Below are 26,901 nucleotides of genomic sequence, written 5' to 3' on the forward strand. Positions count from 1 at the left end.
AGGGTTGTTAAGAGACCCACTTTCTCTGCTGCCCCGAGCTACAATTCTTGTAGTTCCCTGGCAAGAGATTAATTGTTAAACCACTCTGGGAATTGTAGCCCTGTGAGGGAATCGGGCGGTCTCTTAACATCTCTTAGCACTCTTAATGCACAGAAGTTCCCGGAATTCTTTGGGGGAAACCATGACTATTTTCTAAAGGGCTTTAAATGTAGTGGTGTGATTGTGGCCAGGGTGGTAGAAGAGACTAGTTTCTCTTGCAAGTGCTCCTGCTTCGTGATGGTGAGCTGTTTGAGCTCTCCCTACTGGTTGCTGGGCCACTCACAAGCGCCTTGACTGTGTGAACTTCTTGTTGAAGGCTAGATGGCATTCATAATTTCCCATTTGAATGTGTTCTTGAGCGTACCAAGTCCTAAGAGGTTCCGGCAGGGCAATCCTTACCTGGATTTGTTGTCTTTTAGAGGTGGGATCGCTGGAGACTTGCATGTCTGGTGGTTACTTATTTTAGATTACCGTATATTTCGCTCTATAAGACGCACCAGACCACAAGACGCACCTAGTTTTTGGAGGAGGAAAACAAGAAATAAAATATTCTGAATCTCAGAAGCCAGAACAGCAAGAGGGATCGCTGCCCAGGGAAAGCAGCAATCCCTCTTGCTGTTCTGGCTTCTGGGATAGCTGCGCAGCCTGTATTCGCTCCATAAGACGCACACACATTTCCCCTTAATTTTTAGGAAGGAAAAAGTGAGTCTTATAGAGCAAAAAATACGGTAAATACACAAGTTTATTTATTTCAATTTGTATGCCACTTTCCCATTATAAATATGCCCGAACAGATATGCGAATTGGTACATCATTACAGTCTTCTGTTGCACCACGGTTACCCTAACACTGAGCCATGATTCTCCACATAAATTTCCCAAACTTTTACTGCTTTGGGTGCTCCCGCAACACTCCATTCTCTGTTTATGATATTTTGGGTCCTGGCAAGTTTGGCACCTACAGGGCACACCTAAATGAGGCTTGTCCCCCCCCCCCCCCTACAAAGGAGCGATTTTTAAAAATAAAGTGCCACATATTGCTGAGGTCTCTGCCTGTACCATGACCCCCACTCTACCACTCCAGCAACAATGGAATTCCAATAAGGAGTGGAATATTTTTAACTTTGTATGCAACAGTGGAGAGTCCACCTAGTTGATTGGAAGTTCCTGCTTAGGAAACTCTTGTAACATACACAAATGGCTCCTTGAGGATGGATATGTGTGTGTGTGTCCTTTTACTATGTTTTTATATATGCTGGAAGCCGCCTAGAGTGGCTGGGGCAACCCAGTCAGATGGGTGGGGCATAAATAAAAATTTGCTGCTGTTGTTGTTAGGCCATACAGATATTTTGCCTGAGAAAAATGCTCCTTGTGGTGTAAGGGTTAAGTTTGAGGCTCCGCCCCACGGCTTGCTTAGGTTTGCAAGGGGGGAAATGCAACATGCTTTGAATTTTTGGAATTCCTAACCCTAATAGTTCACTGGATGAAGGAATGGTTTATTCATAAGAGGTGGGGGGGCCTCCCTCCCTTTTTGCATTCATCAGACCTCTCTCCACCCCCTTACTTCCTGATGATCTGCTCCCAAGATTTATTGGGGAGGGTCTAAGACAGATTGTTTGTTTCTCTCTTTCATATGGAAAGGCAGCCTTTGAAGCGGCAAAAGCTGTGCTTCCTGTTGCTGTGGCTTGAGGTTACAAAGGGAACAGATCATGGAAGTCTAGTCACTTGCTTGGGCCTTTTTCAGAGGAGATTTTAAAGAGAATCCTTAAAACATGCACACAAAGAAACAAACAGGGCGGCAGGAAACTTCCTTGCACCAAGGCCAAATGCGCACCATACATTTAAAGCACTATAATACCCCATTAAACAGTCAATTTCTGCCAAAGAATCCTGAGAAGCATAGGATGTTAAGTTGCTGAGAATTGTTTGGCGGCCCCCTGTTTCTCTTGCAGAGCTACAGTTCCCAGAGTTCCCTGGGAAGAGGGGCAACACCCTGGGAACTATAGCTTGTCTGTGCTCCTACCAACAGTGTGTATGTAGTTTAGGCTATCGGTGGCTACTAGTAGTGTTTCTGAATGCTGGTTTCTGGAAACCCGAGGTGGAGAGAGTGTTCTTGTGATCCGAGTCTGCTTGCAAGCTTCCCACAGCTGCCCTGGTTTGCAGCTGTGAGAACAGGATACTGGAATAAGTGGGTTATTGGCCGGATTCAGCAGGGCTCTTGCATGCTCAGTTTCAGGGGAGAAAAGGCTGGTTAAGAGATACCAGTTTGGTTGCTCTTTTCCCCACTCTGCCGCAGTCTTTTCTTAGATGTTGTTGGACTACAATTCCCATCATCCATAGCCAGCAGTGCCAGTGGGTCCATTTTCTGGGCGCCAGTGGGAGTCGGGGGGGGGATATCCTTAAATACGGAGAAACTTCACAGGGACATGTTTGAATTGGGAACATAGGTAGTTGTATTAACGGGGATGTTTAGAGTGTACTTGCAAGGTCATGATAGGGCATAGCAGAGACACCTGTTTCAGAGTGTTTGCCATCATATTTATGCTTGAAAGTTTAAGCTATTGGTTATCGAGGTTGAACTGCCCTTGGATTTGCCCCCCACATATTCAGGATAGCTGTACCCTCGTGCAGCTTCTTTGTCAGAACTTTGACATGTTTAATAGCCCTTTTTGGACATCTGCTGAGTCGATCTGGGCAAGGAGAATGTGTTGATCAGAGCTAAAAAAAAGAGAAGAGAAAATTTTCTTTGAGAGTAAAGTAACTCATTATCTTCTCTGGGTGGCATAGCATCCATCTGCTGATATAAAAATGAGTATGAAGTAAAGCTTGTGTTCCTTTAGAGGTTAAGCATAGTTATATAAATTCTCTGGATTGCGTACTAGTTAGAAGGAAGTGGCAGAGTGTTTGCTAAAAATGGTGAATGAAGAACATTGTAGTCCTCAGTTTTGTCCTTTGGAAGATGCACCACGGTAATCGCAAGCGCGCGCACACACACACACTTCCTCTGTGTGTAAAATGTGGTCCAAAGAAAACGGAACACAGCCAAAAAGAAACTGTAGTCCTCTTTGAACTGGGATCAAGTTTGTCTTTCTAATGGATTAATTTCAGGGCGAAATGAACAAAAATAAGAAATAACGTGTTGTGCAGTCGTTAGTTGAATTTTCTGAAAGGAAGGCAAGATGGGACGAAAGGGCAATGGCAGGTGTAAAAAAGAAAAGCAAAAATGCCAGATACTGCTTCTTGAAAAACATTCAAATCTTATTAAATCATGTGAATTTGGTCTCAAAACTCTGGATGCATTGTAAACTTAAATGGTCCTTCAGGGGAATGAATAGCGAAGTCTTATTAAGTGGCTATTAAAAAAAGGTGCCCTAGGTATATTCTCACTTTGTCTTCCAGTGCTGTCACTCTTGTCTTCAGTCAAAAAAACAGACCCCAAGGGGAGCTTTGGATGTAGGGAGTGGCTTGGGTTGTCTGTGGCCTCCCTGACACAACATCAAACCACCGTTTTTTAGCATTTCGTGCTCAAACCTTAGGCGTTTCTGCTTCTCCCGCCTCTTTCTTCCTCCTGTTTTCAGCCAACTGCAGTCACTTGCCTGCTCCAAACTTGAACAAGGTGAACCATGGTTTAACTGTGATTTAGGGAAGCAAACCAACTTCAAGCTGTGGCTTTTATGGTCCTGCCTCATTTCCCCAACCAACAAACACAATCAACCGTGTATTTAAGTGCTTGCTTGGGATCCGTCCTTCTTCCACCAACCTGCTTGCTCACCTGCATGCTGTCTAGCAGGCTGTGCCTGGCATAGAAACCAAATGGCTTGCTGCTTCTGTGCCCAGAATTGGAGCTGTGTGCTGCAAGAGGGATAGATCTCTCATTCCTTCCTCTCCCAGCCCTCAGCAGGATAGTAACTTTAGTGGGCTTAATTGCAATGTTGAGGACAAAGCTCTGGTCCCTCTCCCCCACCCCCAATAAAAACGTTCTATATAGCAGCATTACAGTATCAGCACTTTGATTTTCAACTCCTTCCCTAATGATCCCTAGCATGGAATTTGCCTTTTTCATGGAAGTTGCATGCTAGGTCAACAGCTTCATTGAGCTATCCACTGTGACCCCAAAGTCTCACTCCTGGTCAGTCATTGCCCCGTCAAACTCCATGAGATTATCTCTGAAAGTAAGGTGGCTTTCACAAATAAACTTTCTTATTTTGAATTGCATTTGCCATTATATTCATTCACTTGGGGAAAGTACTTTTGGAGCTCTTCACAATCCTCTTTTTTTTTTTTTTTTTGCTTTGAGCCTGAAACTATTTAGTATCGTCAGCAGACGAATCTGCTCACCCCTAACTCCAGATTCTTTAGGGGGGATTTAAAAAGCTTTGGTCCAGTACAGATCCATGGCAGCATGGGATTCCCTCCCTTGGGAGAACTGCCCATTTATTCCTGCTTTCTGCTGCTTCGCCAGGACTTCTCTTATTTCATGAATGCCAAGCTTACTTATGAGTTTTTGGTGAGGTACTTTGTTGAAAGTTTTTAGGAAGTCCAAGTACACTGTGGCTACTGGATCTCCTCTTGTTGACATTCTCAAAGAACTTTAATAGCTTAATGAGACTGTACTTACAGGACTCATAATAGGTTAGTGTGACAGAGGGGAAGAATGGACTCTGATGCTTTGTACTGGAACCCATGATATTCTGTCAGGGTATGTATTCACGCCATATATTTAAAGCAATATCATACCACTCATGGCTTCCCCCCACAAAATTTTGGGGGTGGTAGTTTAAGAGTGCTGAGAGTTACTCAGAGACCGCTCTTGCTCTCCTAGAGCTACAGATTTCAGAGCAGTTTAATGATCCGTCCCTCTTCACATGGAGAATTGTAGTTTTGTGCGGGGAGCAGGGGCCTCCAACTACTCTCAGCACCATGAACAAACCACAACTCCCAGAATCCTTGGGGGAGACCATGGCTGTTTAAGGTAGCATGATAGTCACTCAAACGTATGGTGTAAATGTGGCCTGAGCGTTTCTAAACCGCAGAACTGTTTTATTTAATTTTGTTTATAACCTTAAGCGTTGCTTTTAAAGATGAGTCCATGTATTGTTTTTTAATCCTGTTCTTTCTGTTCTTCTCCCCACCCCTGATCATTTGCCTTCCAGTTTGTGGGCCAAACATCGACATTCGTAACAATGTGGAGCAGTTCAAGCAGCTGGACGACTGTACGGTGATTGAAGGGTACCTCCGAATTTTGTTGATCAGCCAAGCCGAGGACTTCAGTCACTACCGCTTCCCAAAACTCACAATGATCACAGACTATCTGCTGCTGTTCCGTGTGGCGGGCTTGGAGACCCTCAAAGACCTCTTCCCCAACCTCACAGTCATCCGCGGCAAGAACCTTTTCTACAACTACGCATTGGTCATCTTTGAGATGACTAACCTCAAGGAAATTGGACTGTACAACCTGAGGAACATCACCCGGGGGGCCATCCGGATCGAAAAGAATTCTGACCTGTGTTACCTCTCTACCTTGGACTGGTCTCTGATCTTGGATGCTGTTTCAAACAACTACATCGTGGGGAATAAACCGCCAAAGGAGTGCGGGGACTTGTGTCCGGGGACAGCCGAGGAGAAGCCGCTTTGTGAGAAGACATCCATTAACAACGAATACAGCTATCGCTGCTGGACTTCCGGCCACTGCCAGAAAAGTAAGCATGGGTGGTTAACTTCTGCCCCCTTCTAAAAAGCATTTCATTAAGGAATAACACTCCTCTCAACCTCTAATAACGCATACACCTGAAATGTGATCGTTGACAGGAGCTGTCTGCGAAAAGGCACGGTTTTAAAACCAGTGTGGATTTGGGTAGAAATGACCTTGAAACTGCAGATAATTCTGTTTGCCCACTTCTTGAACTAAGTTCTAGAATAAGACAGAGAAGGATCAGGTGTGATATATTTATTGCAGGGGTGGGGGGCACCTATGGCTGTTCAGGTATTTGTGGACTACAGTTTCCATCAGCCCCAGCTAGCATGGCTAGTGGCCATGGATGATGGAAGCCATAGTCCAGTAACAATGGAAGGCCACAGGTCCCCCATCCCTGATCTTTTTATACCCATCTTTGCTTTCATGGTGGAATTTGAGGTCATGGAGATATTCAGAGTTGTATCCAGTGGTGTAATTTAGTTGATGGTAAGGGAGCATCAATGGAAGGGGGAGGGAAGCAATTTTCGATTATTTGCCCTCTCTAAATCTGCTCAAGAAAGTTGTGGGAAACTCGAAAGCATATTTAGGGGCGAGGTATTTTTTGCGGGGGTGCAAGGAGGTGGGGGGGTAGTTGAAAATGGTTTCCCTCCAAATTGCACTGATGGACACCTCAGTGTCTTCTGAGCAATGCCATTGGATAGAACCCAGACTCCCCAGGTGTTCTTTTCTTCCAGGCGCTGACCAGATTAGCTACAGCAGTTGTCATTCTCTGGTGTCCCTTGAACCATAGCCTGGTACCACTTTGGGCAGCTTGTGGGGGGTGGGGAAGATAGTATGTCAGGACACTTCCCAAGAAGAAAAGCATTGCCACACTGGGAGGGTAGGCAGGACCCTATATGGATAAAGGCTAGCTTTGTATGTGCAGATAATATTTTCTTCGCATTGAGAAAAACACAAACATGCAAATTCTACCACCACACATTGACAGCCTCGGAAAAAGCATCAACACTTCTGTATGCTGAATGTATAACTTCATGGAAGTTACCTTGGGTACTGGCTTCCTGGTGTGTGTGTGTGTGTGTGTGTGTGTAAAATCATAGAACCACATAACCAGATGGCGGTTAGGTGTGTTTGTGTGCAGCATGTAGATATAAAGTTACCTGAAATTTGAGAGGGAGGCAGAATATGCAGGTCCTTTGATTTGCACTGTTGCTCCTCTTAGAGAGTTGTATTATAGGAGAGACTCCACTTTGCGGAAATGGGTTCTACATGATGCTGACAAATCTTCAAAAGTGCAATGTAGTGCATTTTTTTTAGAACGACAATGCCCCTCCTCTCCCATTTCAGGCTTTCAAATGGATCTTTCACTTTTCTATCAAAGCAATTGTGGACAGAGGTGGTTTTTTTTTGGAGTATATATGGATTTTGATTGTGGTACCTAGTGGTTTTACGTAACTATTACAGCTGGGTTCACAGGTGAAATTGTGCTTGTCGCTACTGTTTGCAGTCTTATCACCTGTGGCAGAGTTTGCCTTCCCCTGATAAAAGCAAAACAAAACACTTTTGTTTTTGTTTTCTGCTTTGGGATGTGCGTGTGGGAACTAGGACGAACATGCCTGCCGCTCGGATAATGGGTAGTGCATCCATTCTTGTATTCATCCAGTGGGGTTGAGCAAATGGAACTACGGCAGTGTGTTTTGAAATGTTGAAGGGGCCTATGGATTATTATTTTAAAGCAGCAGCCTCCATTATGTAGTGGAGATGCAGCTGGCATCAGTGGACAGCATCAAATATAAGGAGAAATTTATGGTATGTTATCAGTAGGAGTGAAATATTTAGGTTGGGAGGGTATACTCTGTGGGTCTGTTATGAGGAAGACCCCCAACCTCATATGAGATGTGGGCAAACATAATCCATTCTCTCTGGAGAGAAATTTGGGTAGATTGGGTTTTGCTTCGTTTATTTTAAGTTACATAATATATTCAAATGTTGAAACCAGAGAGAAGGGTCATATCCCAGTAATAGGGCCTCTACTAGGCAGAAGGATCTAGATTCAATCGCTGGCCTTTCCAGGAAGGACTGGGAGAGATCTAATCTGAAATCCTGGAAAACTATTGCCATTCTCTGTCGATAATACGGCTTCCTCTGTTCCATTTCATGAAGTAAACTTTGTGAAGTAAGCCAGTATTATCCCCATATTACTGATCACAGGAACTGAGATTGAGTGGTTGGAAGATTGAATTGGGGAGTCCCCAGCTCATTTTAAGCCAATTCTTCTTTGAACATGGTGTACCCCTGCTCGCTTAATCCAAAAACACCTTCTTGGGATGGATGCATGGCTGGGGGAGACCCCTTCTTTGAAGCAGCTTGGTATACAGTCCAACTTGCTCATTGCTGTGTCTCTCTTCTGAGTGGGAGGAGACGGGACATTAAGAGCCCCATCCTACCTGGTTGAGTCCAACTGAACAGGTTTAATGGTACAAATGACTTGATTCCATGCCAGCAGCCATTTGGAAAGTATTCACGTTGTTGCGTTTCAAGCAGTACTGAGAAATCAGCTGTTAAAATCAGGTATTCTGCGGTGCTCATGGTACTAGCATTTAATAAATGAAATAATGGCTCAGATCAATGGCTTTGTTTCACCAGAAGTCAAGTGTTAAATATTGTGGGTCCAGTTCTGTGAAACTCCCTCATGCCTGAGACCAGACAGGCCTCCCTTCCCTGTTGTATGTCCGACACTTAGTGAAGACTTAAAAAAAACACCCCACAAATCAGCAGGGATTTTAAATGTTTTGCTGGTTAATTTCAACTGATTTTATTTCTCCTATATTCTAAAAAAATGCAAGGTTGCCTTTGTGTAGCTCCCGTTGGTGCTATAAATGTACAACGCAATTGCAGCCTAGTTTGCCTGGGAGGCTGGAATGCACTCCCAATACACCAGGAGACTTGGGGTTCTTTCTCCTCCTCCTCCTTCCACACTTGAGGTTTTAGTGGGAGGTCCTCACCTTTATAGGTGCAGAACAAAGGATAGTTTGGGCAAGACTCTAGAAGTGTTTCCCAGGCTTCAGCAGAAATGACACATTTGTCAATAGTCTGTTGTGGGCTAGAAGCTTTAAAAACAGCACAAAACAAGGTTGAGATTTTCTGACAGAAAATTCCGGGCCAACAGCCATGAAATAAACTGATTAAGAAAGAGTTAGAACTCATTTTAGGGGAATTGGGTTTTAAGTATTATGGTAAAGTGGACACAGCAAAGCGTGTTTCTCAGTTCGTTGTCAAAATTTCAAAACAAACAAACAAACCCACCCCAAAATTTTGAAGACCCAATATTATTTAAAGGGGCTATTGATAATAAGCCTGGATTGCAAAGAGGGAAAACATCATCTTTCCCTTCAGCATGCCTGGAGGGGAACTGCCTGCTCTTTCAGTAGGGAAAACAAGGGAAGTATAAATGTTCAATTGTTTAAAAGAGAGCTTCCTGTTTACCCTGCTTGGATGTTGGAGAGCATTAACAGAGGAGGGACAGGAAAGGGGTTGCAGCTTAGCTGTGGAACATCAGCTTTGCTCCAGATGCTGACATCTCCAGGTAGGGCTAGGAATGCTCCCTATCCGAAACCTTGGAGAGCTGCTGCCAGTCAGAGTAGATAACCCTGATCTAGATGGTCCGGCCTGGTGTAAGGCCACTCCCTATGTTTTCTTGTTGGCTTGGGATCAGGTTATTTGAAAAGTTGTAGGGAAAGGCTGTGGCTTAGTGGTAGAGCACAAGTGCTGCTTGCAGAAGGCACTCGGCTTAATCCCTGGCATCTACAGGTAGGGCTGGGAGGGACCCCTATCTGAAAACCTTCCAGGGTTTTAATAGGTTTGTGTCCCTTGGGCTGATGGATTCTGGACTTGCCTTGTCTGTCTTCTGAATGGGGCGCAATACCTAGCAGAATGTTTCCAAATGCTTGGCTCTCCTGCCTGCTTTTCGTTTCTACTTGCGTCTGTGAACTTTTGATTCCCCCAGATCTACCACCACCACCATCTGCTGCTCATTCCTTTCCACGATCACACCCCAGTTGGTTCCCTTCCATGCTTCCATTCCACTTCTACCTCTTCATTAAAGCCCTCATCAAAAGCCAACTTCTTCTCTGCATCTTTTGACATCGCCTCTTAGCCTCCAACTGTGGCAAAGCCAGAAGACACAGTTTAATTGGAAGCACCACAGGGCAGAGTCATATCATGCCTTCCCTTATATGATTATTATAGATGGGGAACCTTGGGCTTGGCGAGTGAAGTTGGCCCTTGGGATTCTCCCCAACCACACCCCATCTCCTCAGGCCGCTCCTAACCGACTTGGCTTCACACCCTTCTTGCAGTTTTTTTGCCCTCCTGGAATGTGTCCTTGAACTCCGGTAATGATGCTCACTTGCCTGCATGGTGGACCTGGAAGGGCGTGTAGAAGCCAGCTTACTGTACACAAGTAAATGGACAATTCATTGCTCCACCTACTTTTACTCCTGGCCCCACCCACCAGTGTTCAAAATTAGCCAAGCACCAAGCAAAGATGCCTGGGCGCCAGCATGGCGCCTGACATCTTCACCATCTGAAGATCATTGGATCTGGACTGTTTTCACACACTAATACCACCTCCCGTAGAAATCTATCAGCTATATTTTATCTGCACAATCAGAATGAATTTCAGGAACCAAATTGCTTTTTCTGTGCAGCCTGAGTAGGAGCAGTTGCCATTAAGAAAAAGAGATCGGAATAGGCCAATATAAATGTGGACTCTCCCTGGATCAATTGACGTTTCTTCTTTAAGGTCTCAAAGCTCTTAACCTAGCTCAAAGTTGTCATCCGAACTAGCCAGATGTTTAACTGAAAATCAACCATAGTCACGCCATCATTTGAAAAATAAGACTTCAGAGCCCTCTTGCACCCAAATGGCAAGTAGACATTCAATTTTGGTGACTGTAACCTTAGTTTTAAGAGCCATTTGGCGCCTAGCTTATATATCTGAGTTTCTGACACTGGTATCAACCTATACAAAATTATGCTTGTGGCTGTCAGTATGTGTTTGCACGTGCACACACACACTGCTTTTGGAGGAAGGCACAGTCGCAAGTGTCCTTATTTGTGCTCTCGGCTGACTGGCTTGGGAGGTTTTGGTGCGGACTCTCTCTCCCCCCCCCCCCCCCCGTTCCTCCAGGAAGCTTGTGTTCGAATCCCTTTGTCCTTGCTGAGACCTTCCACTGAAGGATATCGAGTGGGTGGGTAAGCGCTGTGTGGGAACACTCAGTTCTCTTGCGAGCAAGCTGGCTTGTTTAATTTCGTCGCCGAGCAGAAGCCGGCTATCGCAAACAAAGGAGCAAAAAAGCTGTCGCTTCCTTTGGCCCAACTCTCTCATGGAAACAATGTCAGAAGTGGGCTGCTCCCCCCCCCCCCCAAGCTACCCAGGACTTTGTGGCATTTTTTAATAGCGATAAATAAACGTGATAGAAAAGTGAAAAGAGGGGGAGAGGAAGATTCAAGTTTCCGTGGGTGCCTCTCTTCTCTCCTCTCTCACCCCCCCTTTAACCTTTTAAGTACTTGTATTCACGTTAGTTCCCACAGGCATTTGCAACGCTAATCCTGCAATATTTACTCTTTGCTTTCTTCACAAGCTGTAGGGAGAATGCCAACTGCGTAGTTTCGCTTACATCTCCTTTTGGCAGTAGAACTGGAGAATGATGTTGCCATTCCGGATTTCCGGAAAAGCGAAGTGGTTGGATACTTTCCAGCAGCTGCTGGGATGAGTAGTTGTTCGACTCTCTCTCTCTCTCCCTCTCTCTCTCTCTCTCTCTCCCCCCCCCCCTGCATTTTGCTAAGGATATATTTTGGATGAAAGTTTGGCATCAGGAGTAAATTCTGGAGAGCAGGGAGAGATGTTGCAACACTGCATTAAAAACATTAATGGGATCTTCTTAGAAGAAGAAGAAGAAAGTCAAACAATTGTAGTATTTTGAGGGTCTCTCCCCCCTTCCCCAGTCAGTGTTTTCATTTTAACATTTATTTAAAATGCCGCCCAGAATTTATTTACGTTATCCTAAGTTTTATCTCCGCACTGCTTTCTCTACACTTGGCAACCACCGGATCACAGAAAATATAGCCAGATTACTTTCTGTAGCAATCAAAACTAGGTCACTATTATTAAAGGGGAAATGAATCCAGAGTTAAAAGTTGTCTGTGCTTTTTAACTATTCCTTTTTCTTAAATCCAAATACAGTAATATTTATTGGTTCTCATGTCAATAGAAGAACAACATATAACTACAGCAACTTGTCCAGTGGTACATTCTTTTTAAGTTTCATATGCAGTATACAATGCATTTATTTATGCATTATCAATTTAAGTATCCTCTCCAGATAGATTCTGCTTTTTAACTATTTCTGATAGTTTACAGATTTTGTCATACTCTCCTCGTAAAAGACACTGTGTGTGCACCTGTATACTTTTTGTGTTGTTTTCCCTGTGATTGTCTTGATTCATCCTACACTGTATTTGACGTTTATGGCCTGTAGACTAAATAAACTGAGCTTGACTTCACTGTACATGAGGACTCCTCGGCTTCTCTAAGGATTAATCTGCTCTTTAATTGGATTTATCTACTGTTTTGGTAGGAACTGGAAGCTACTGACCCCTGGAGCAATTGGGCCCTTAAGGAATACATGTTTGACATAATCGGGGGCTTCATCAGACCCTTTATTGCTGTTCCAGTAAGTCAGTTTTGGGGAACTTTTTGCTTTCCAGGTATTACTGAAATACAACTCCCATCAGATGCAGCAAACATGGCCAGGAATGATGTGAGTTGTAGTTCAGCAACATCTGGAGGATCCAAGGTTCCCCACATCTGCCTTATGTCCTCCCCCCCCCTTCTTATTTTTCTGGGGTTTTGAGTTTTGCTGTGTTCACTGGGACCTGTATAATACATGCATACATCGTATCATATATAAGCCTGTTTACATGATGGTTTGTGCTTTTTTATTTTTAAAAAAGTACTTTTATTTATTTTCAAGTTGTGCAATACTTCTGTGACAAAATTTGCAATAAACTAAACATATAACAGGGACGCGGGTGGCGCTGTGGGTTAAACCACAGAGCCTAGGACTTGCCGATCTGAAGGTAGGTGGTTCGAATCCCCGCGACAGGGTGAGCTCCCGTTGCTCGGTCCCTGCTCCTGCCAACTTAGCAGTTCGAAAGCACATCAAAGTGCAAGTAGATAAATAGGTACCGCTCCGGCGGGAAGGTAAACAGTGTTTCTGTGCGCTGCTCTGGTTCGCCAGAAGCGGCTTAGTCATGCTGGCCACGTGACCTGCTGGCTCCCTCAGCCAATAAAGCGAGACGAGCGCCGCAACCCCAGAGTCTGTCACGACTGGAACTAATGGTCAGGGGTCCCTTTACGTTTACTAAACATATAACTGTATATTATTGCATTTGTTATTCCAGTACATTGAGAAGAACCTCTTTCTCCCTAAATTTATTAGGTTGGTTAGCTTGTAGTCTCCCTTAGTAGGTTAACTTAACCATATATCAAATCAGTTCATTCAAAGATAGTAGGTGAGGGTTTTTCTTTCCATTCAAGTTTTTTTGTGCTTACTATTTTTGCTGCAGTGATCGAGTTAATTACTACCTCAAGATCACTGTTCATAAAATGTATCTAAGGCTCCAATGGAATATAAATCCCTATAATTTGTATTATTCCTATAATGTGTTTCGACTCTCAACTCCCGCAAGCTGGCATGCCCATTGGTAAGGGATGATGGGAGTTGTGGTCCAACAACATCTGGAGGGGGCATGGATGAGTTAGTCCTGCTTTCCATGATTGGGGGAAGAATCCTGTCTGCCCTTCAGGTACTCTGAAAACGTAGTTTCTGATCGTGTGTAGGGCTGAACAAGGTCTGGTTTTCAGCATTGTGATATATCACTAGCTAAACGTCACAGTAGATAAATAGGTACCGCTCCGGCGGGAAGGTAAACAGTGTTTCCGTGCGCTGCTCTGGTTCACCAGAAGCGGCTTAGTCATGCTGGCCACGTGACCCGGAAGCTGTACGCCGGCTCCCTCGGCCAATAAAGCGAGATGAGCGCCACAACTCCGACTGGACCTAATGGTCAGGGGTCCCTTTACCTTTACCTTTACCTTAAACATCACAATAAACCTAGGACCCTGTCTCTGCTGGTATGCAGCTGAATTGATTGAGTGGACCTTGTTCTGAAGTTGGCAGCACAGTGGTGACCTACGTCCAGTAGGAAGACTTGTGCTTCACGAGGCGCCTCCAAACTCTTCTTTCCTTCTTTGGCTGTCAGGCTATGTTCTTTGTCCTTTAGAAAATATTGAATCTATGCAAAGTATGCAGGCATGACTGGAAAAGGGAGGGGATCCTCTAGGCCCTGAATCGGTTCCTTCTGTTTTATTCAGAAGCTGCTTCTTGCGTATGTCTTGTGCTGTGTGGAATGCAGGGGAAATCTGTAGAAGAAGCTTATAAAGGGCAACTTAAATGTCTTGGTATATCTCATTCCTGAGCTCTCTCTACCCCTTTCTCTTGATCACCCTGTGCCAAGGTTTGGACTGTATGTTCCTTCGAGTAGGAACTTGTGCTCTTCTGCTGTGTATGCTGAAGGTGCTAAATAATAAACCAGCAGCCACAGCTCAGTGATGGAACACCTGCTTTGCATTCATAAGTTCCCAAGTTCAATACCTGGCACCTGCCAGTGCTCTACCCCTGAGCTATGGGCGGTTCCAGAGACCGGCCAGTGTTAGGGTGGGGTGGAGCTTCAGACCCCTTGTCACGGTCTGGTTCATGGGCAATTGAAGTCCCAGCAGGGGACGTCAGGACCGGGGGCAAGATGGCAGGATGGGAGCAGGAACAGGGGTCCAGAAGTCAGGAAGCCAAGAGTCCGAGGGTCAGAGAGCCGGGAGTCAAGAAGCCAAGGGTCTGAGGGTCAGGAAGCAAGGAGTCATGAAGTCAAGGGTTTGAGGATCAAGAAGCAGGGAGTCAAGAAGCCGAGGTTCAAGGATCAGGAAGCAAGAGGCCAAACGCAGCAAGGCAGGAAGCATGTTGCTGTGGCAAAGAGCCGAAGGGAAATGTTGACCTTATATCCCTTCCCAGCTCTTGCCACCAGGTGCTGTGAGTTACAAATTGGCCTCACCTGTGGGGCCGCGCCTTGCTTCTTCAGAACAGACTTAGGAAGGCCCCAGCCCTGCAAAGTCCTATTGGTCTCAGGACGTGGCTCCTGCACGCACACCTGACACCCCCTTAGAAAATTCTCTCCTAGAAATTAGATGTGACGCAATAGTCATTGCGAAAGCCTTGATCAGCTGCTTGAAAATTTAGCTTCCTCTTGAGGAACAGGGAAGTGATGACTGTGGGGAAGGGACTGCCTGAAGCCCAAGACTCTTAATCTCAGGGTTGTGGGTTCGGGCCCCACATTGCATCGCAGGGGGTTCTACTAGATGACCCTCACGGATCCTTCCAAGTCTGCAGTTCTGTGATTCTCTTAAGAAGAGCCTTCTGGAGCAGGCGTATGTCTCATCTAAGTCTAGCGTCCTGTTCTCACAGTCGTCAACTAGATGCTGCAATGGGAAATCCTCAGACAGAACCCAGGCACAAGAGCACTCTCCCAGCGGTCTCCAGCAATTGGAGGCAGAGCATAGCCATCATGGCTAGTAGCTGTCAATAGCCCTCTCCTCCATGAATTTGTCTAATCCTCTTTTAAAGCCATCTGGGTTCTTAGCCATCACTGCCTCCTGTGGGAGCGAGTTCCTTAGTTTAAACTATGTGGTGCGTGAAGAAGTCCTTTCTTTTATCTGTCCTGAATCTTCCAACATCCAGCTTCTTTGAATGTCCGCACGTTCTATTGCTTTGAGAGAGGGAGAAGAACTTCATTCTGTCCACTTTCTCCATGCCATGTATAGTTTTACCATATTCCAGTGTTAGAAACTGAGATATGAAAGCTTGGAGCTAAATGGCACCTCAAACCTAGGTTATGGGTGCCACAATGGAGCGCCGAGGCACGCTTTTTTATAACAAAAATACAAAGCTGGAAATGAATGAACTGCAGCTAAAATATTATGTTCATTTTTCTCATGGCCTATTCCTCATTTGAAGGCTGCAAAAAACCAAAAACCAACGCCATGCTCCCTCCCCACCCCGCGTAATATTCCTCTTCTCCAGTCTTCAGAGAGTGGCTGGAAGTGGGGAGGCAGAAAAAGGTCCTTTTCTTCCAGCAGTGCAGTGGCAATTTTAATCTGAAATCTTCGGCTCAGTACTGTGCCCAGAGCTCAGGAACCGCTTGCATTAATGAAATTCCCTGTCGCAAAACGCGCCTAGAGCAATGTTAGTTTCGAACGCTGATCATGTCCCCTCTTCCTTGCCTTTCCTCTAAACTGAATTTCAGTCTTGATATTGGAGATTGTGCTTGGAGAATGGACCATGTGCAGAGCAGCCTTCCCAAACATAGTGGTGCCCTATCAGCTGTTTTGTATTGCAGCTAAGCCAATATGGTCAATGGTTGGCTATAATGGAAATATAGCGACATTTGGAGGGCAGCAGGTTTGGAAACATTGGTGTGGACCAGTAGTTCCCAAACCTACCCCCCCCCTTGTGCCAGCTGAAAATTGCTGATGGTCTTGGTGGACTGCTTCATGATTTTTCAGCCTGATTTTTAACTGTGTCTTTATTGCTTATATTGTATCTTATTGTATTATGATTTGCATTCCATAGAATTCAAATTGCAATACAATAAAATGCAATATAAGAAACAAAAGAAGCAATTTAAATATAATTAAAAATCAATATGAATATTTGATGTGGGCATGCTGCGAACCCCCTAAATGGAGCTTGAAGACCGCTGGTGGTCCATGGTGCATGGTTTGGGAATGCTTGGTCTACAACAGGGATGTCCAACAGGTCAATCTTGATTGCCTGGTCGATCCCTGGGAGGTTTTGATAGATTGCTGGCCCCTCCATCCATCCCTGCCCCCTCTCCCTGTCCTCTAGATTGCTAGAGCGGAAGTTGGAGATTTCACAGCGAGGCTGACTGTCTCATTAGCGATCTCTTGGTGAGTGCCTTTTTTTATTTATTTGACCTTAGCCCCTAAATTAAGGAATATTTCCTCCCTTCCATAAAAAAAGCTCAACAACTTTGACCTGAACCCCCCCCCCCCCAAAAGGGGGTAGATCACTGCCAGATTTTAATCGTGTGAGTAGATCACAGTCTCTTGGAAGTTGGACGTCCCTGGTCTACACCAAGCACTATTGAGTTAGATTGACCAATGGTCTGGGTCTGTTTAAGGCAGCTTTTTACATCCCAGCAGTGCTTAACCCTGATGTAGGTTTCCTGGAAAATTTTGAGTTGGAAAACATTCCTACTTAAATCGGCCTAATTTGTATTGGAAAATACGTAGTTTGCATTGGAAAATTTTCTGATGCCCTGCCTAGAGAGTGATCTAATTTACCATGTTTGTTTTACTTGCACTTACTTTTTTTTTTAAAAAAAAGCTAAAAACCTATGATCATGCCTAATATAGTATTTGCAGTTGGCATCCATTTGTTGTTATTAATGAACTTTACTTAATGGGTCTTTTGAATTGCCTGCTTGTTTGACCTAGCATAGGAGTCAAGAGCCTTTTCAGGCCCGTGGGCACACTTGGATTTTTGAGTGAATACGAACAACACCCACTCTGGTCACTTTCCCCCTTTCCTTCCCTGAATCTGTCCCTACCCCAGGGGTCTGCAACCTTTAAGACAAAAAGAGCCACTTGGACCCATTTCTGAAGGGAAAAAAACCTGGGAGCCGCAAAACCATTGTCACATTTAAAACAAATATATCTCCGGAGCCGCGATCTGACAGCGGGCGGGAAGGTGATGTCGGGACGGTGCATGACTAATGCACGCACCGCCCCCATGCGACGTCACAGCCAGTACAGCGCCCGCCACAGTGGGGAGTGTCGGGGCGCACAATGCACCTCCTCCCCTCGCTAGTATCCGCCCCGGAGCCGCGGCAAAGGTGTAAAAGAGCCACATGCGGCTCCGGAGCCGCGGGTTGCAGACCCCTGCCCTACCCCAAGAGACAGACAGAATTCACACATGCACTTTGCTTTTCCAAGGGATCTGAATAGAAGTCAAATTATCCTGAGCCTTGAAAAGTGCATAGAGCTGACAGAGGAAGTGGCTAAGTGTCACTTTCCCAATTTCCTTCTTCAGTTCTGTGTACTTTTCAAAGGTGAAAAGGGTAACCATCTCATGACCGGGTGAGTAGGTCAGTGGCTTACAGGAGTGCAAGGAGATGAAGCTGCTGCTGTTTCATTCTGAATTTTGTAACTTTATTGTAGTGTTTTATACACTTCTTTGTTGTCCTTATGAAAGGCGGTGCATGTAACTGTTTCATTCAATAAAATTGCAACTCTGGTTGTTGGCCACTGGTGGCGAATTCCCTGTTAAGGAAAAATCCTGGAGCCCACGGCACCCCAAGCAGATCATGGCCAAATCAGTGTTAGAAACTCAGGTATATAAGCTAGGCGCCAAATGGGTCCTTAAACCATGGTGACAGTCGCCAAAATGGAATGCCTTGTTGTCATTTTTTGGTAAGACGGCACTAAAGTCATATTTTTCAGTTGATGGAGTGACTGCTTCTCAGTTAAACATCTAGCTAGTTCAGATGACATCCTTGAACTAGGTGAAGAGCTTTGAGACCTTAAAAAAGAAAAGTCACTTGATCCAGGGAGAGTCCACATATATATTGGCCTATTCCAATCTCTTTTTCTTAATGGTGACTGCTTCTGCTCAGGTTCCACTGAAAAAGCAACACCCCCCCCCCCTGAAATTCATTCCGATTGTGCAGATAAAATATAACTGATAGACTTCTACAGGATGTGGTATTAGTGTGTGGAAACAGTCCAGATCCAATGATCCTCAGATGGTGGAGGTGTTGGGCGCCATCCTGGTCACAAGTGTTTGATTGCCTGGTGCAGAATGCACCTGGCAGCTGTCTAATTTTGAACACCGGGCCAAATACAAGCAGTTCCTCCAGCTAATTTACCTGTCGTAATAGGTAGCTGTTTTCTTTTTTCATGAGCTTCCTCTCTGTCTCCTTTTATTTTTTGTCTTTCCAATAAAAAAAGGATTTGTTCAAAACACGATGCTTCCAACATGGCATTCTTGAAATTTGAATGCATGCAGTATCAGGATGTACTAGCAAAGCAGTAGTTTTGTTGTTGTTCAGAAATCTGCTAATCTAACCTATACGGGGAGGATGTGGATTGTTGCTCAACTGGGCCATCTGCTTTCACAGTCAGTCCCTCTGTTAGAGGCGCCTGAACAGTGTGGTGGCTAGCTGGTTGCAAAAGGGGATTTCCCTTCTTTTTCCCCATTTTCTTTTTTAAAAAAGTTTTTCTTCTTTTTGAAGCGAAAGGCTTCTTTTGAACAAGTGTGGGAAAGAAGTTTGGAATTCTGAACCTGAAAGAGCCTCCTGTGTGTTCCCTTCTTCCTGGACACTTTGTTAGCCTTTGTCATTGATTAAATTGTCCTGAATGAATGCCGTAGAGCCTCTCGATAGCACTTTGGAGCGTTTGAAAATGCTTCACATACATCATCTCCGTAATCCCTGCACCAGCTCCATAAAGTGGGGTTGTAAAGGATTTCTGTGTCTTTCTCCGTGGCCTGGCTGTCGAAGGCCTCACAAGCTGAGTTTGGTGGGGTTGATGCCCATGGGTTGTGGGTGAACATGGGTGAGTTAGAGAAAGATCGATCTAGCTGGTCTTAGGCAAGTAGAGAAATGTGGAGACCCAGAACCTCACTTAAAACAAAACAGTGGACTGGCCTGTTTTAATTTGTATGTTTAAATCAGGACTGATGGATTATTATTATTATTATTATTATTATTATTATTATTATTATTATTATTATTAACAGCTGGCAGTGTTTTTTAATAATATTTTTATTAGTTTTTCTTCTTTTATGTTTTTTATTTGCAAATAAAAAAATATTAAGTGCAAAACAAAAAAGTCTCCGGAAGGTGGAAAAACTGGCAACTTGGAGGAAAACATTTCATGAGTTAAGGATGGGTGAAGTGGTATGTTTAAATATTGCTAATGGGCACTTTGCAGTGCTACAGAGCTTCAAGATTCCAACTGAGCAGTCTTGCAGCAGTTGCTGTTTAGTATTTATATCCGTCAACAATAAGTGCCAAGAACAGCTCCTCTTCCCCACCCCAAAGAAAAAAGAACTGGAGAAGTTAATACATCAATTCATGAACATGACCAATACCCTTTTTTTAACCAAACACTACACATTGCTGACACAAATGACATTAGAGAGATAGCATTGCTTCTTTTTCTGACTGCGTTGCTAATCTCCTTGTAGGACTTGATGGGGGCTGTTGCTTATTTCCTGCTTGTGGGCTTCCCATAGGCATCTGGTTGGCAGCTCTGCGAAACGAAATGCTGGATTAGATGGGCCTTTTGTCTCATCCAGAGAGGCTTTTCTTACATTCTTACAAAGTTATGGAAGCTGAACTATATCTGAAAGTTGACGGGGTAGGCAAAATGTTTTCCCATTCATTTGTTAATTCTTGGCTGCTGTTTTGATACCGTAGACCGTTATGTCAGATTGTGATGATTTGAACCTCTCTCTGGAGTGTCTGGTCTTGCACTGCAGGAATCCAATTCTTCTTGGGAGCGGTTGCCAGTGATCATAATTGAGCCCCTTGGGGATGGCTGAACCTCAGGGCTCAGTCTTGGTGCCTGTCACGAAGGGGCTTAGTCTGTTTTGGAAAGAAGGGGGTTAGTTAGCTTCTGGGTTTCAGACAGGATTCTTCCTGGAGATAATTGGGAATTGAACTCGGGAACTGCTGGATGCAAAGTGTTCAATATCTAGCCAGCATTCAATATTTGCCAGGCGCCAGGTATATTTTGCACCTGGCTATCAGCCACTTGCAACCAAGTGAAGATGCCCAGACACCAGGATGGTGCCTGACTTCTCCACCATCTGGTGGTGCATGCCTGGCGGGTCCTTGGATCTTGATTTTCCACCCACACATGAGCAACACATCTTGTAGAATTCTGTCATTGATACCTGCACAATCAGAATGAATTTCAGGAACCGAAATTTCAGGGTTTTTCAAGTCGAAAAATACGACTTTCGAGCCATCTGCCCCCAAAATGGCAGCTAGGCATTTTGTAATCCTGGTTTAAGGAGCCATTTGGCGCCTAGCTAATATACATGAGTTTCTAACTCTGGCTTTACTGCTGAGCCACAGCCAGTTCCAGTTGCTTCTGGGGGCTAGCAAAAAGACATCGCTCCTGCAAGAACCCACTGCAGTCTGTGCTTGGTGCAGAGGAGGGAACCGAGTGTTCCACTTGTGGAATTTCATGCACTCGCCTTCTTGCAATTCCTTCTCGCCTGTGGCTACTTGGCCAGCGCTTAAAGCACCGACCGATCTATTTATTATATATATCTATATATAATAGCAAATTATGTCCCTGGGAATGTATGTAATTACTAGGTTGGAATGGCTGTAGTGCAGGGCATTCTACAGCTGATAAATGCAACAGCTGTTTGTTTTTGATTGGGGAGGGAGAGAAAAATAGATAAAATTAGAAATTAAGTACATTCATGATGTTGTTTCTGCATGATTCCAAACCCTGAGACAGAATGCCATATCAGGGGTGTACCAATGGCCATTAGCCGTGAATACTAAATTGAAGCCAAAGTACCTGTGATTTTCATGCTCGGAGGGCAAGCAGTGAAAGTCTGTGTTGCCTTCAGGACACCCTGATAGGCTTCCTCTGGCTTGACTTCATTGAAGCCAATATGCTGGGCTTCATGGACCCCTTGGGCTGGTCTTGTGTCCTTGTCCTTTCTTGCAGTTTGTCCAAGTGATGATAGCTTAGTATGTACCCTCCAAATACAAGTTGTTGGGAAGCAGAAGTGTGAAGAGTGCCGTTGGGACGAGTGAAGGGCGAGTATAAAATAAAACAACAATATTGATGTGAAACTCACTTGCACAATGAGAAAACTGGACCACCAAATGGAAGATCACAACAGGTTCACAGAAAAACATAGTTTCCTTCCAAAGCAGGATTTGGATCATGCTTGCTTCTCTTATTTCAGAGATTCTGCTTTTTAAAAAAATTACTAATCTAGGGTTGCCACACTTCCGATATGGGCTGCTGTACGATTGGGTTTCCCCAGACATTTTCAAGCGACTTCCTAAAATTCCGCCCGGGCACCATTTTTTACAGACAAATCCTGGCTGTGTCTGGGAAATTCTGAACGTATGGCAGCCCTAGCTAATCCGAACCTGTGTGGTGTTTTTAGTTATGCAGACATTTGCAACGCATGACATTCATCTGGCTTTACTCTTGACATTTCCCCCTCAGCCCGCCCCCCATTCCCGTTCTTTGCCCCCAGCCAGTTAAAACGCTACAGACACAAGCAGTCAGCAAATCTAGGCCTTTAAGGACTCCCTCCCCAAATATACTTTCTGAAACAAGTTGTGAATGAGTTGTTAAGACACTGAACAATGGTGATTAAAAATTATGTAAAAAGTAGCATAGAGGATCACCTCATTGGGGAGGGGGAGCAATTAGTTATAGTAAGAATTCTAGGCTTATGGCATGGTCCACAATGACACTCCATTTAGGTCCCAGAGGTGGAACTCCTGTGTGACTGCACCAATGAACACTTAACTAAAGGCAAGCGGCTTGTCTTTTCTCAGATTGCCCCATTTATATGCTTAAACGTTCACTCTCTTGGGTGAGAGGGCGAAGACTAGGCTAGAAGAGTTTGCTAGTGTTCTCTGCATTCTTAACATGCACATACCTACCTGCAGCCCCGGGTCCTACTCTGCAAACTGACCCTCTGTTCCAGTGTCCTAAGCAAATCTCTCGTACATCCCCGCCTCCTTCCCTCTGACCGCCCCTCCCTCACCTTTTGTATAATAAGGCTTTGACCTTCTCATGAAAATGCATTTAAGTGCTGTTTTCTCCCCCAGGAGTGTTCTTGGTGGCTTACAATGGCCTCCTCTTAAAGTTCAACGTGTGCTTCTCAGGTACCTTGTCCTTTTGCAAAACGCTTGAGCAAACCTTTATCTAAGCACAGTGACCTTTTCGGTTTGAGCCATTCTCCGCTGCCCCCGTTTGCTGCAGAATATTTAATTTGCAAAAGGTTTTCCAGGGCAGTCAGACATATTTCTCTTGTTTCGATTAATTCCCCCCCCCCACCCGGCATGTCTGTGTTCATACCTCGTCTTTTCTCTCTCTCCCCCCCCCCCTCTACTTTTCTCGGCAGTGCCTTAATCTCTGTTTATGTTGGTAACTTGACTCAATTTTTATTTGCTGGCTTGCATTAAAGCGCCGGTGTCTTTTTGTGTATAAATGCAAAAGGCTTTTTAATAAGGCAAGATGAATTGGATTAGGTAGAAAAGATGCGTTCTCCAAAAGCGCACCAGAAAGACGTGCGCCCAGAAAAGGCATTGCGTATTCAGCATGTGGGCAAGGTCTTCGAGGTGGACTTCTCCCCCTCCTCTTTTTCCTTCTATGAATAGAAACTTGCAGTATAGAATGGCAAAGGGGTTGGGGGGGTGCGTGTATGTTTGGGGTGGGGGGGGGTTGGCTTGTTCTCTTTAAGTGGGTTTATAATTGGGTAGGAATTTTTGTCAGCTTAGTCATCCTAGTACTGGGTGGATTAAGGTGGGGAGGGGGGGGGGGTTTGAAGAAGCCACAAGCCCCAACCGTTAGAGGCCCTTGGATAAGAATGTGTCATCCCTAAGGAATGTGTGTGAACGAAATGCGCTGTTCTCGCGTGAGGCTGCGACTGTTGGTCTGAACAGTGATGCATTCTTCGAGCATGGCTCTGAGTCACATGGAGCAGATAGATTGTTTCGCTAAAATGGAAGGTTCCCCCCCCCCCCCCCGTGGGCTCAGCCATCCCTATCAGGGTTTTCAGCATGGTTTAAACAGACTGGGATTTGGGTGTGGCAAATGGGCTGGAGCGCAAGGCCTCTGTGGGTCAGATCATGGATGTGGAATTCTGAAGACTACAACAACAACAGCAGCAGCAAAGTAATCAGTTCCCTATTGAGTCACTTCAGTGGCCTTGTGTATGCTTCCAGGAAGCAAGACAATCCCCTAGCAAGAAAAAGAGCAGGGCAGGATCTGTAGGGGAGAGAAGGGAACTAGGCAGACCGTACAGAACTCCTTCTCCCAAACTTTTGCACTTTTTGTAAACAGACCAGCAAAAAAACACCCCACCAAGCATCATCAAAACATTTTAGGCGAAAACACAAAAAATAGTTACAAATGCACATATTTAACAGCCCATGAAGTTGGTCAGCAGATAGTGGATGGCTGAATGTCTAGAGAGATGTTTAAAAGAGGGAAAGTGATGTGATATTCAGTGAAATGAGGAAAAGATGAGAAATATAGACTGCTACATGCTGCACTGTAGCTAGGTGATAGAGCTGCTTCATCGTCCATCTAGCTCAGTATTATTGACATTGATTGGCAGCTGCTGTCCCGGGTTTCAGACAGGGAGTATTTTCCAGATCTACGTGAAGATGCTGGAGATTGAATCTGGGGTCTCCTGCATGCAAATCAGGGGCTCTGCTGAGCTACGACATTTCCCTTTTCCTACAGAAGGTTTGAGGTCCAGTCCCTGCCATCTCCAGGTAGGACTGGGAGAGACCTTTGTCTGAAACCCTCAAGAGCTGCTACCAGTCACTGTTGACAGTTCTGAGCTAGAGAGACCAAGGGCCATGCACCAAGGACCAAGGCAGCTTCCTATATCACAGGGTTCTTGAATCCAGGTGTCAGAACTGGGATCATTGATATACCATAGTGAAGTCAACCGGGGTATCAATTCACTTCCCTTTAGGAATTGGGCTCTGCAAGGACTGGACAGACCTAGGATTTGACTTGTAAGGAAAATATCCTTTCATATGACTAATTTTGTAAGAAAAGAATGTCTAGCCTAGAGGTATGGATTCTTTTAATATTTAAAATTAGATACTTTATTAATAATGTGCCAGAATAATTGAGCCTAGGGAGATGGCAGAGGAAGGGAAAAAATATTAACAGGGGCAGAACAAGGAAAGATTATGGTATGATTTTTATCAAGCTTCATTGGAATGGAATCAAAATGCAGAGGGCAGACTTAGGTCCAAGGAATAGATGGCTGTGTTTTCTATGACTGTGTTGTAGTTTCACATACAGGAAATGTATAAATATAGGTGCAGTTATTTGATATTAAAAAAATGAATATATCAGAAAGAACAATGGGAGGAGCAACAATGACCAAGGGAAATTAAAGGCCTCGATTAGACTGGACTTTTGAATTTAACATTATCAAAACAAGCAAATTTAAAGAAAACCGGCAAGATGGATTGAGAAAAATTTGGCTGTGGACTTGAGACCTTCAGGCCGATAACATACAGACTGATGGACATGGGGAATCCAAACCGGGGAAGGGAGGGGGAACTTTAGAATCCAAAGGCTATGTAACCAACTTTTGGAAACTTCTTCTATATTCTATCTTTTATCTTTTTATATAACTTTTTTATTTTGATTTAACACGTTTTAAAGAGGGAATTCGTGGAAGGAAACGGGGCAGATTTTGGGGAAAAAATTTTGTTTCATTTTGTTAAAAATGAGGACTGATGTCAAGATTGTAATTTAAATTGGCTAATATATTAGGTTTAAATTGGGAAGGAGAACTTGTGGAACCAACGTAGGGAAAGGGAAATACAGTCGGGAGGGGAAGGAGGGGGTCCCAGAAAGAAGGCTATGAAAATAAGGGTTTAAAAATTGGGGTTCTTTGTCTTTTTCTTCTTTTTCTTTCTGTTTTTTTCTTTATCTTTTCTATCTTTTCTATTCTGTTATTATTGGAAATTTTAATAAATATGATTAAAAAAAAAAATGAATATATCAGATGTGTGTGTATGTGTACCGCCTCCATTCTTTTGTGTTAAGAAAAGAATTGGAGGTGCTCTTGGTAGTTCTGTCACCATCAAAAGTGTGGGGAATGGCAGCCCAGCAGAGAGCTATTTCCTGTGGAAGTGTCGTAAGCTCAGTGTTGGAGCCTCTGCCTTCCATGCAAAAGGTTCTTGTTTCAATTAGCATTTGAAATTCGCCATGCACATTTTGCACCCAGCGATCAGCCACTTGCAACCAAGGGAAGATTCCCGGGCACCAGGGTGGCGCATGATGTCTTCACCATCTGGAGGTGCATGCCTGGGGACCCTTGGTTATTTGCTTTTACACGCTAGCAACACAACCTGTAGAATTCTATTCATGATATATTATTTGCACAATCAGAACGAATTTCTGGAATCAAAATGTTGTATTGAAAAATACAACTTTTGAGCCATCTGGCCCCAAAATGGCAACTAGACATTCTGTTTTGGCGACCGTGACCCTGGTTTAAGTAGCCATTTGGCGCCTAGTTTATATACCTGAGTTTCTAACACTGGTTTCAATCCCTAGCACCACCATTTAGGACTGGGACTGTCTCCTGCCTGAAACGCTGGAGAGGCGCTGCCAGTCTTTGCAGACAATACTAAGCTAGATGGGCAATGCTCTAACAGTATGAGGCAGCTTTGACTGTTTCTGTGCCAGCTTTTAAACCGTGGAACTCTCTTCTTACAGAGGTGCCTCTTCATTGTATAGTTCTTTCCATAAGAAGACAAACCTCTTTCCACTGGCCTTTGATAGTTACGGCATTTTGTTCTGTGAGACACACCTCTTTGGTTGAACCTGTACTATTGTGTTTCTGCTGTAATGGTTATGCCTTGCTTGTTTTTATAGTTTGAATTGTTTTTATAGTTATAAATTGATCCCATTGTTGCATGTCAAGGATAAGTTTCTAAGACTGGAAATTAAAAGTATAATTGCTGTCCCTGTATAAGAATGCATTAATTTCTCCTAAATAATCCCCCCCTTTTGCTCTGAGATGGTTTATCTGCATTGGCTGTTCCATATTTTGTGGAAAGGAAATAAATAATATTTAAAAAGAAGGTGAAACTTGTAAAAGGTTTTCCAACTTTGTTATTGATGATGTCTCTTAAAAAAAAAAAAGGGATCAGAAAGTTGTTAAATGCAGCCTGGGTCTGATACAAGCCATGGAGTTGACTCATTCTCTTACCAGTAATACT

The 26,901-nt window shown here is 44.3% G+C and overlaps 1 protein-coding gene across 1 annotated transcript in view; it reads left to right on the forward strand.

The window, feature by feature from the left end:
- The window catches only part of IGF1R (insulin like growth factor 1 receptor), a 192,405-nt gene that overhangs the window by 15,947 nt on the left and 149,557 nt on the right, over positions 1 to 26,901 (forward strand). The window contains exon 2 of the mRNA XM_028707238.2: positions 5,192 to 5,737. Within this exon, the coding sequence (XP_028563071.1) occupies positions 5,192 to 5,737 (546 nt within the window). The remainder of the gene's footprint in view (positions 1 to 5,191; positions 5,738 to 26,901) is intronic.

The sequence above is a fragment of the Podarcis muralis genome, chromosome 14, assembly GCF_964188315.1.
Source record: "Podarcis muralis chromosome 14, rPodMur119.hap1.1, whole genome shotgun sequence".
In the NCBI taxonomy this organism is placed as follows: domain Eukaryota; kingdom Metazoa; phylum Chordata; class Lepidosauria; order Squamata; family Lacertidae; genus Podarcis; species Podarcis muralis.